The sequence below is a fragment of the Hydra vulgaris genome, chromosome 08 (assembly GCF_038396675.1).
Source record: "Hydra vulgaris chromosome 08, alternate assembly HydraT2T_AEP".
Lineage (NCBI taxonomy): Eukaryota > Metazoa > Cnidaria > Hydrozoa > Anthoathecata > Hydridae > Hydra > Hydra vulgaris.
Genome location: NC_088927.1, coordinates 31,822,501 through 31,834,645, shown reverse-complemented (window position 1 = coordinate 31,834,645; position 12,145 = coordinate 31,822,501). Strand labels below are relative to the sequence as shown.

At 28.1% G+C, this 12,145-nt stretch overlaps 1 protein-coding gene across 1 annotated transcript; it reads left to right on the top strand.

Moving 5' to 3' along the window:
• Positions 1 to 1,312: 1,312 nt before the first annotated feature.
• On the top strand, positions 1,313 to 6,591 carry LOC136083252 (uncharacterized). The gene is made up of 4 exons (XM_065802653.1): positions 1,313 to 1,431; positions 5,035 to 5,944; positions 6,024 to 6,226; positions 6,333 to 6,591. The coding sequence occupies exons 1-4, from the start codon at positions 1,313 to 1,315 to the stop codon at positions 6,589 to 6,591; spliced, it is 1,491 nt and encodes a 496-aa protein (XP_065658725.1).
• The last annotated feature ends 5,554 nt before the right edge of the window (positions 6,592 to 12,145 follow it).

Genomic DNA, 12,145 nt, shown 5'->3' with positions numbered 1-12,145 from the left:
TTGAGGTCGTTTTTTTAGAATCATAATTGACTATAGAGCAGATGTGAGGTATAAATATATCATAAAAATGCTTTAAATGTGGAGCCGAAATAAAATCTTATTTCAACCAATTCTTAGTGATTATATTAAAGTTTGATAACTTTCTTTTATAAACTTATTATTATGAAAACTTATTATTATTATTATTTTTTTAATTATTTAAAAGGTCAAAATAACGAGTCTTGTAATTTAATTTTGGCAACAACTGTCCATTGTCCGACAAATGTCCATTCCAATGTCCAGCCCATTATCCGACAAATGTCCATTCCAATGTCCAGTCCAACAAATGTCCAATAAATGTCCATTCCAAGTCCAACCCAACAAATGTCCACTGATATTTAATTTCGGAAACAACAGATTTTTTTTTAATAATGCTAATAATGTTTTACAGTTTTTTGGCCTTGAACTATAGAATTTTATAATAAAATTGCTTAATATCTTTTTTACTGATGATAATGGATCCTCATTTTAAACTTATTTTAAATACTTTTGGAAATTCCTAGTGGTCCCTAGGAATTTCCAAAAGTATTTAAAATAAGACAAACTTTATCAAATAATTACTTTTTCTTCTATTGCTTCCAAAATGTATAAAATTAAAAAAATTTTCTAAGAAAGGTAAATGAAATATAAGAAAACAAAACGACAGTTTCAAAAAATTAAATTGTAATTTTTTTATTAATTCAATTTTACAGTGTTTTAGCCATAAAATAAAAAATAAAATTTTATTTTATGGCTAAAACCCTGGGCCCCCCGGTATCATAGGCTCTGGTTTCACTTAACTATCTAATTCTGCAAACAAATATGTTGACAAAAATAACCTGTAATGTGTCCAGCTGTAGCAATCAATACAAGAAACCCAACTTTCAACACTAGTCGAAGAACTTTCTTGACAGTAGTACACAGGAAATGTTGTGCTCTGAATTTTTCACCGTTTTCCTTTTTTTAGATGCAGTGTTTTGTCCATCTACTTCAGCATTTTTTTTTTTTTTTTTTGTAATGCATAACTATTTTTATTTGTCATGGTGTCTAATAGCAAGGCTCTATATAGAAAGTAGCTAAGGATTGCAGTTTTTTTTCTCTGTCTTGACGGTCTCCTTTGCAGTGACTGCTTTGGTATTGGAATGATAAACCTTGTAGAAGTGGTTAAAATGCTGGAAGAAGTGGATACCATGCTGGTAAAATTAGATGATTGGCATGTAGAAGTAATTGTATGGACGTTAGAAACATTTAGATTGCTTCTTAAAGCAGATATTTAGGTTGTCAATATCATTGGATGACAGTTGGATGGCTGAAAGAAGCACATAAGTGGATGGCTGAAGCACATACAGATGGATGGCTGAAAGAAGCACATAAGTGGCTAGTAACAGTCATGCAACACGTATCAGTAACAGGGTTTGTTTCAATAATATTAATTTCAGTAGTTTCTGCTATCAGAAAGTCTGCTTCGGAAAAAATATTTATATTAACTGGCCATGTGCCTGCTTTTTGAAAACCGTTTATAGCATTTGTTATTGTGGCAGCTTCCAGGTAGGCTGAGTCAAAAAGTGTCGCTATTTAAAATTGAGTGACCACGCGCCAAAAATTTGTTCTCAACCATTTCCTAATATTGTGTCATAGTAAATACTAAGTGGCTTCTTAAAAGCCAAATCCAAGGGCTGCATTCGATGTGTGCAAATTGGGGGAAAAAAGAACCCACAGTCACTCGGTCAAAGCCCGTGGTACGAGCGGCTGATGTAGTCTCCGATTTACAAATTGACGAATGTTTGGAATGTCTCTTCATGAAACCGGTATACCAGTCATAACCGGCAACGCTAAGGTCATTATCAAAACTGCGTTTCTTATTGTTTTTACAGCCAGCTCATACGCAAACTTCCAAAAGATTGCGTACGAACTAATAAAAAGCTGAAAAAAGAGTCCGAAAAGCCTCTTTTCATTTTCTTCCTCTGGGGCGAATGCTGCTTTACAAGCACATTACAAGCTTTACAGAGCTGAAATACAAAACTACTAAGCTAACCACTTCAAACTAAATAAAAAAACATTTATAACAAAAAAAAAATTTTATACTTTTTTTAAGGGTAGTTTGTGGTACACTATATACTTTGGCAGCTTTTTTGTATCCTTGATCATCATTTGTCACGGAGAGAAGTACTTGTAGCATGGCACTTTCACTCCATGCTTGTCAATTTGATGTTCGTTTATATTTTCTCATATTATTTATATTGAAAAACAATTATTATTTGATATTCAAACGTATTTTAGACGTCTATTATAGGATTATTATACGTATATAAAGCGTTTAGATTTTGTCTAATTTACGTTTAAATCTAGTCTAGTTAACGTATATAAAGTGTTTAGATTTAGTCTTAGTAAACGTATATCAATCTTTTAGATCTTGTCTAACAGTTTCTTTGGTTTAGTTAACATAATTTTAGTTTATTTAAGTTTTAAAACTAATATAAATTAAAATTATGTTATAACTGTTTAACTTTATATAAGTAATAAAAGTTATATAGATCTTGAAATTTATAAATAAGATGTAGTTATGAAAGACCTGGTCTTATTTTTTATATTTTTTATAACTATTACAATATGTTTATAAACTTTTATACTATACTACTTATACTATACTTTTATTTTATAAAACTATATATAAAGTTATAATCTTATATAAAACGTTTTCATATAGTGGGGATTTGGAGAAAAAATGTTTTTGCGCTATACTTGTTTATGTTTCAATAATTAAAAAAAAATTAAATGATCAAGCTTTTTGCAATGGAAATTTTATAATAACGATTTCTATCAAATATTTTTTAAATTTCACCTCATTAGGAGAAAATAAAAGTTTACATTAAGATTAAGTCAAAGATTACTAATAAAATTAATAAAGTCATAAACAAATATTTTGGATCACTGTTTTCTCTGGTTTATGCATTATCAAAAATCTTCCTAGAATACCGTCTACCACTTGTTCATCTTGCACCTGTTTGTGCAACATCATCTTCTACATTCGTTTACTGATCATCTGATTTCGAGCCTGATTTGTAACCGCAAAAAACTAGGGTAAGTTAGCATTTTAAGCGTAAATTCATAAATCGAAATTTAAATTACACAGAACAACTTTACATATAGAGGATTTTCTTAATGGAAGTTTCCGAAATTTCCTGTACCATTCATGTTTATTTTTGACATTAAAAAGTTAGTAACGTCGCGACATAACATAAGCAGTGATTTTTACCAGCTCTGTTACACCAATTTTCTTTAGCAAATGTTACTAAATTAAGCTAAAATGCATCTAAAATAATAAAATAAATATTTAGCTATTAAACCTCTTGATTATTGCAAAAATGAATACCTACTGTTACACAATCATACCTACTGTTACATAATCATACCTACTGTCACATAATCATACCTACTGTCACACAATCATACTAGCGCTTACAAAATGAATTTAAACTGTTTATAAAACTTACAAAAAAAGTTTTTACAGCAGGACTTTTATAACGAGAGACCAGCAACTCATATTTTTTAACTGTGTCAATGAGGCCATCAATAATTTCTAAAATATCGTAGTCCATTGATTTGTTGGCCTTTAGGAAGGTAGATTGTCGCGATAAGAGCTTTTTAACTTCCATGAATTAAAATGGCGCAACCCGACACTCGTTTATTATATATTTATCAGTCGTTTTGGTTTCGGTTGTTGTTAGGAAGTGAATCTTGAAAACGCATTTAAGTCTAATTTAATTATTTAGCCAATAAAAATTAACTTTTTAAAAAGTTTTTTATTTCGTTTTAATTATGCCTATTTAAACCGCTGACTTAAGCTGTTATGTGAGCCTTCTGACCAATGGCTATGTTACACTCAAACCTCTTTTTATGCGGTGCTTTTTTATGCGATACTTATTTGTGCGTTTTGTTTTATGCGATTGTTTTTGTGCGACCTCATATAATTTAATTTTTGAACGCGCAATAATTTCAATCTCGACGATTAAAATGTGTAATACGTATGTACATACGTCATTATATAGTTACTGTTATGAACACGCAACCACAAATTGCGTTACAACGTTAACTTTTAAATATTTTTTATGTAAGAGTTGAATTAAATTTTTGTGTAGCAATGCCGAGTTTTTTTATACGGTCCGTATCTAACCGCATTAAAAAAAATGTTTTTAATATTGTTTCGAAAACTATTTTTTATAGGTACTCCTGAAATTTTATGTGATTTTTTTTAATGCGTTTTCTTTTATGCGGTCCCTATCTACCGCACAAAAAGAGGTCTGAGTGTACTATATTATAATATAATAAACGTTTATTAAACGTCGATCAAACGTTTAGATTAACGACTTAAAGTAAAAGCGGGTCAAATCGATCATACTATTTTTTCGATCACTGATCGAAAAATTTAAATAAAACCGGAACTGATAGGAATATTTAAAAAAAAAAACACCAGAAGAAAGAGAACCACCTCCTCGATTTATATGTGTCAAAATAAAATCCAAGTCATTTTTCAGTCATTTTATTTTTATAAAAGTTTAAAAGAGAGTCGTAAAAATTTGCTTTTTCTTTTACTTGCTATCGCAATAATTCAGGAACCATAATTCGTTTAAAAATAATTTTACCTTTATCTTGTAGAAAATTTAATTTTAATACCGATTACATAATTTTTTTCGTTTTATAGTTAAAAATTAGACAAAAAAGTAAGAAAAATTAATATTAAATTTTTTCTGGTAAAACCGATCATTCACATACTTACTTTAAATTCCTTTATTAAGTAGTATGTGAATTTTTAAATTAGGTACCTAGGTGAATTAAATTATTGGATTTTCTCGTGTGTTAGTTCCGGGTTCTTCCTATTTAAAGTTATTTTACAAAAATGATTCAATGATATTTATTAATTATTCACTTTCAAGATGACAACAAGTAAAAGTCATACAATAAAGAAGATATTGAAGCTGCGTTAAATGATATAAAAGAAAAAAATACTTAAATCAGAAAAGCTGCATTCAAATATGACATTCCATTCTTAACTCTAATAGGTCACAAGAACAACAACAATGCTAGCTTCAAGGGATCAGGATTAACAACCGTACTCTCACAGCAAACAGAGTCAATTATGGTGCATGCGTTTAAGTTTCTATGTGATTGGGGTTATGGTTTAACACGAAATGATGTCATGGAATTCGTATGCGGTTACCTTCTTTGTACAAATCAATCAGGCCTATTTAAAAAGGGCAGGCCTGGCAAAGACTGGTTTCATGTATTTATAAACCGATGGTCTAAAGAAATTTCCACAAGAAAAACTCACACTGTAGCATCTGACAGAGCCGCTTCTTATACGCAAGAAATAATTGATAATTATTTTAAAGTTGTCACTAAACAATATCAGTTGTCTGGGATAACTTCTGGTTGTCACATTTGGAATTGCGATGAAACGGGTTTCTGTGGTGATCAAGGCAAAGTAACTGTAGTATGTCGAAAAGGTGCAAAGCGTGTTTTGAAACTAACTGGTAACAATGAAAAAATCCATTATACAGTGAACAATTACTGTAATGCTGATGGATACTTTACACCACCATTCGTGGTGTACAAAGCAAAACGAAATTTTAGAGCTGAGTGGGCTTCAGGTGGTCCGACTGGCACCAAATATTCAATTTCTAAACCTGATTGGATGGAGCATGACACATTTATTGAATGGTTGAAGGAAGTGTATATACCAGAATGTCAAGCTATTAGTGGTACTCATATTTTACATCTTGATAGACATACGCCTCACGTCAGTTTAGCAGCTGTATTGCTATGTCGGGAAAACAATATAATTTTGATTTGTCTACCAGCCCACTCATCTCAAATTCTTCAGCCACTGGACAAAGGTGTCTATTGCCGTGTTAAGCAAGTGTGGAAGGTAGTTCTTACCAAATATTACAAATACACAAAATGCAAAAACTTATATAAAGAAAATTTTCCTACGTTGCTTAAAACAGGTGTATGAGAGCGGTAAGTGTTTTACTCATTTGCACGCTCTTGCTGGTTTTGAATATACTGGGTTATTTCCACTTAACAAAAATAAAATCAATCAACAGGCATTAGATATCTCCGAAACGTTTAATCAACCGACGTCTTCAACACGATTGCGAACAATAAAGTCTTTAGCATTATCTTCTGAACTAGAAACAAAAGCTTCGAGGTTCGACAAGTACAGAGCACTACATGAGAGAATGAAAATCGAAATGGAAAATGAGCTAAAGAGTTTTTTTTCAAGAAAAAATCATTCTCATGTAAAAAAAATCGAGGCAACCTAATATTCCAAAAATTGCTCGCCAATCTATTACAGAACAAGGTGTTGCAGATCATCTCAAAAAAAGAGAAGAAGTTGAGCAACTCAAATTAGCTGAAAAACAAGCTAAAAAAAGTAAAACCATCTGCAAACTTATAATGCCATTGCCAAACCCTGCAGAAAAAGAAGTAACTCAAAATGTAGAACCGATTCAGCCAAAAGAAGAAAAGTTATTAAATGCAGAAAGTGTAAAAAAGAATTACATTCGGACATGATGTCATGCGTTGTAAAAAATGTAAACCTTAAATCTTTTATTATTTCTGTATGCTATATAAAAAATATATAGCATATTTCTGTATGCTTTATAAAAAATATATAAATATATATACATTTACATATATAAAATGTTAAATTTATTAAATGTATTTTATATTGATCGGTTTTAACAGACTTTCTGCCAAAAGCGATCTTTTCTTCTTCTTCTAGTTTTCAAATTTTCAATTACAATTAAAAAAAAGAAAAAATTTTAAATAATGTGCTTGTTAGTATTTTTTATCTTATTTATCTTATTTAAAAAAAATAGTTTAAAAATTTTAAAAAATAGTAAAGTTACTTGACTTTTATTGTTCGGTGATCGGTTTGATCCGCTTTTACTCTATATTAGTCAATATTGTAAGACATATTATTAAAGATTTGAAGTGTAGATTTTAAATCTATAAATGTTTACGTTTAATTAAGGTCGTTTAAAGGTTTACAATATTGACTAATGTAAATCGATATTCTAAACGTTAGATCGGCGTTTAGTAAACGCACATATAAAAAAGTTTAAAATATACATTTCAAATCAAGCGTCAATCTTTAGTCAATAATAGGTCGCTAGACTTTTTATCCATTTTTTGACCAGTTTTGACTAAATATTGACCAATTCTGAACCAATCTGTGTTTACTGGGGTACTAGAATAAAATGTTTTTAAAAAGTTTTCTGTATAATTCTACATAGCTATATTATTATTCAATATAAAAAAATTTGAGGAAGCTACTTTTGGTAACAAGTTGAGTGCGGTATTACCAGGGACTGTCACCACACCACTACCACAATATATATACAAACACACGCACACACACACACACACACACAATATATATACAAACCACTACCACAATATATATACAAATATATATACACACCACTACCACAATATATATACACACCACTACCACAATATATATACAAACACACATACACACACACACACACACACACACACACACACACACACACACACACACACAAACACATGTATACGTGAACTCAAAAAATAAATAGAAGATATGTTATGTAGAATACAAAAGTATTTAGGATAAAAATTTATTTCATTTTGATAAAAATGTCATTTATAATTAGACTACATTTTATTTAAAAATATATGGGGTAAAATGGGGAATACCCCATTAGATCTCATATTTCATACCCCATTATGCCCCATTGGTGGCATATTGCTAAAAACAGCGCCACATCTAAAAAAAGTTCAAGCATTTCTGAAATCAAAAGTTTTAATAATACCCAGTTCTATATTACTTAAATGCAATATGAGCTAATAAAATTCTGCATCAAATAATATGACTCGGTTAAATTACATCAAATTTCATTTTAAGTCATATTTACTTAGTCGAGATAAATTTTGCTAATACTTTAAACGAATACAACTGATGGTGGCATTGTGTCACATTATAATTCAAAATCAATTACTATTTAGTTGTTTCCACACTAAGAACAAGGTCTATTTGCAAAAAACCATTTTGTACTAGTTTCCCATTCATTGCAAATCTACAGGTCATTGAAAAATAACTGTAACAAATGCAAGTGTCATATTTCCGGTAATAAAAATGTATTCATTATATAGATTCATGTGCAATATAAAATTAAAAATAATAGGGTTCGTCAATAAATTACGTCACACATTTATGGGCGACCCCATAATTTGAAACAAAAACAAAGAAACTGACAAACATAATTTTTTGACAAAAACAATATTTAAATTTCAACGTTTTTTCAACGTTGCAAAATGGTTGATATATGGTTGAAAAATAACGATCTAAATTTCAACGTTATTTCAACGTTACTTCAACTTAAAAAAAAAAATTTGAAAATTTCAACGTTAATTCAACGTTTATTTTTAACTAAAAACAAACGCTGAATTAACGTTGAATTTACGTTGAAATAACGTTGAAATTTAGATTGTTAAAATAAACGTCGAAATTAAATTAAAGTTTGCCAACGCATATGTACTAATAATTCTGTATCAAAATAAAATTTAACATTTCTCATAGATTTGTGCGTGGGAAAGTCCTTTAAAAACTTTTAATAAAAGTATTAGTGTAATAAAAGGAAAAACATTAAAATATTTTATGCTATGAAAATATGTATAATTTTACAAAAATTTATAAGAATTTGCATTATACACAAGTTTTTTAAAAGTCTTTTTACATTGTGTACAATACTTTACTTTGCATATTTTATATAAAAATGGTGGATTAGAGATGAATATTTAAATCATTTAAAAATGTTTTTATCAGTGGCGGATCCAGCATTTTTTGATCTTTGAGATAACTTCCAGACATGGAGCTAACTCCAAACATTTATATGTTTATACTTATGTTAAATAATAAGGGTTTGCAAGAAATTGCGATGATTGGAGGCTGGGAACAAAAAAGCCCCAAAATTTTTTCAACACCTGTCCCAAACATGAAAAGCAACAAGTTGATGAAATATTTTTTGTACTATTCTCAACTAGACACATATTCATCGATAATTTTTAAGTTTCATAGTATTATCTCTAAGCGTTCAAAATTTATGACCATATAAAGTTTAAACCCCCCTCAATTAGAGGGGGTTATAATTTTTATATGGTCATAATTTTTGAACGCTTAGAGATAATACTATGAAACTTAAAAATTATTGATGAATATGTGTCTAGTTGAGAATAGTACAAAAAATATTGCATCAACTTGTTGCTCTCATGTTTGGGGCAGGTGTTGCAAAAAGTTTGGGGTTTTTTTGTTCCCAGCCTCCAATCATCACAATTTTTTGCAAACCCTCATTATTTGATATAAGTATAAACATATAAATGTTTGGAGTTAGCTCCATGTCTGGAGGTTTTCTCAAAGATTAAAAAATGTTGGATCCGCCACTATTTATATATGTAAAATTTACAATCAAAGTCTGATTATAATTATGAACCTATAGTGTGAACCAGTATATTTTAGTTTGTTTAGTCAAAAAACAATTTTGTTTGTGCGAATGATAATCCATCAAGTTGAATAAAGAATAATTTTGTCCATTGTTCGAATCGAAATGTGAAATTTACAGTAAAAAATTAAAATACAACAGTTGGTTGGTATAAAATGTGATAAAACTACAGGTATTATAACATATTATATATAAATGATTATAACATATCTATATTTATAAGAGTAGTATTAAAGACCATTCTATCAAAGACCATTTAATCTTTATCAAATCTTATTTAAAGTATATATTGTATTCTTTTTGTTAGGGATTGGTATAATAACATCAGGTAGAGTAAGAACATAGATAAACTGGATTGCAGGCATTAACATAACTCCAAAGTAGGTTGATATTTTCGTTTTACCGTTGTTTTTTTTTTTTTAATACTTTGCTGCATTATTAAAATAAAATAAAAATGGCTTGCACAATAGTACAAAACAAAAATTTAAAGCTTTAGTTAAAAAAGCAAAAAACAGACTAGTTAACGTAGGCTTTGATAATGTAGGAGCTAAAGTATACAAAAAAGTCATTTTTAAATATATCAACTTTGTTTTGTCATGTACATATAATGCTCAGCCAGAAAGAGGAGCCAGTCAATGAAGATCTCTAAAAAACAAAATGATTTTTTTTTTTTTAATGTATTGTTAATGTCGAGCTGTTCAGCTTTAATGGAGTTTAAATTAAAATAAGTAAATAAAACACATTCTGGTTATAAAATGCATATATCATTATATAAACATTATGAAAGTAACAAAGAGTGTAAATTATAACTTTTTTAATTAACTTTTATTACTCTGCCATCATACATATTTGTCTTGGATATGTCAATATTGTACCATTCATGACAACTTTTTGTTAATAATTTTTTTTACATATAATATAATCTAAATCATCAAGTTGCATAGATGACAAATTGTTAAATAAATTTCTTATTCCATAAATAGTTAGTATTTATAATATATATATATATATATATATATATATATATATATATATATATATATATATATATCCTGGTATCTTGAACACCTGTTAACTCAAACTTTTGCTATCTTTAACTGTTAGAGGTCAAGTTATTTGTGCTCAACTGTATTTATATATACGTATATGTATATAAACATGTATATATATATATATATATATATATATATATATATATATACATATATATATATATATATATATATATATATATATATATATATATATATATATGTATGTATATATATATTTATTTAAATATACATATATATATATATATATAAGTTTATATAAATATATATTTCTATATACAAAAATATATATATAAGTATATATATAAAATATATATATATATATATATATATATATATATATATATATATATATATATATATATATATATGTATATGTATGTAATATACATATATATGCATATATGTATATAATTATATACATATATGCATATATAAATACAGTTAATTACAGATATTTTGACCCTCCAGGGGACCAAAGAAAACAGTTTGACTAAACAAATGTTTGACTTAAGCGATGTATTGTAACTGCCTCCAAGGTTTGTGTTTTGTGTATATGTGCGATGATGTATGATGTTGATGAATGATGTATCTTTATCCAAAAAGGTTGATGTCTTGGTCAATAACGAAGTAAATTAGGCACGGATCAGTAATGATTTTTTTTTCCCACTATTGATCACTTAATGTTTACATTCGCTTTTGAGCAATGTGAAGTATAATAATACTTGTAAAATGTACCTCACTTTAAAGATATTTTTATTTAGATTCAGTTACCTGATGTTCTTAAATAAAACGACACAACGTACAAAGATATAATTTAGATTGTTTGAACTTTGCACCATATTGATTGGATCGTGGAAAACATGCATCAAATCAAAATTAGTCTAATGACAAAAGGCGATAAAAATACATATGAATTCGATATTGATGATGAAGATAACGATATCATGATTTTATATCTATGATTTTTTCAAGATCGTTTTGAAAATAATTTTAATTTTGTATAAGTTTTTGTTTTAAAAATGTTTAAATTATTTTTTTGGTTTTATTTGATTTCAATAATTGCTTTTCAATTTCTATAATTTAGTTACATGCGTTAAAAATTATTTGTAATACTATAACAACAGTTAGTATTATAATATATAATTAACTAATAATACTACTACTAATAATAAATGAAAGCTGTAACAATTGACAACAAGATGTGCAGTACATTAGCATAAGACATTGTACTATGACAGCTATTATAAGTTTATGAAGAATTATTGTTTCTTTTCTTACTCCCAACAACACAATATTGTTGTACAAAAAATAAATGTTTTTTCGTATTAAAAGAGTCACGGCGTAAAAAGTTGTATTTTAAAGGTTTATAAACTCGTATAAAAATCAGTTAAATCAACACTAAATCAACGTTAGATTAACGTTGATTTAGTGTTGATTTAACTGACTTATATACGAGTTTATAAATCTTACGTTAGATCAACGTTGATTTAGTGTTGATTTAACTGACTTATATACGAGTTTATA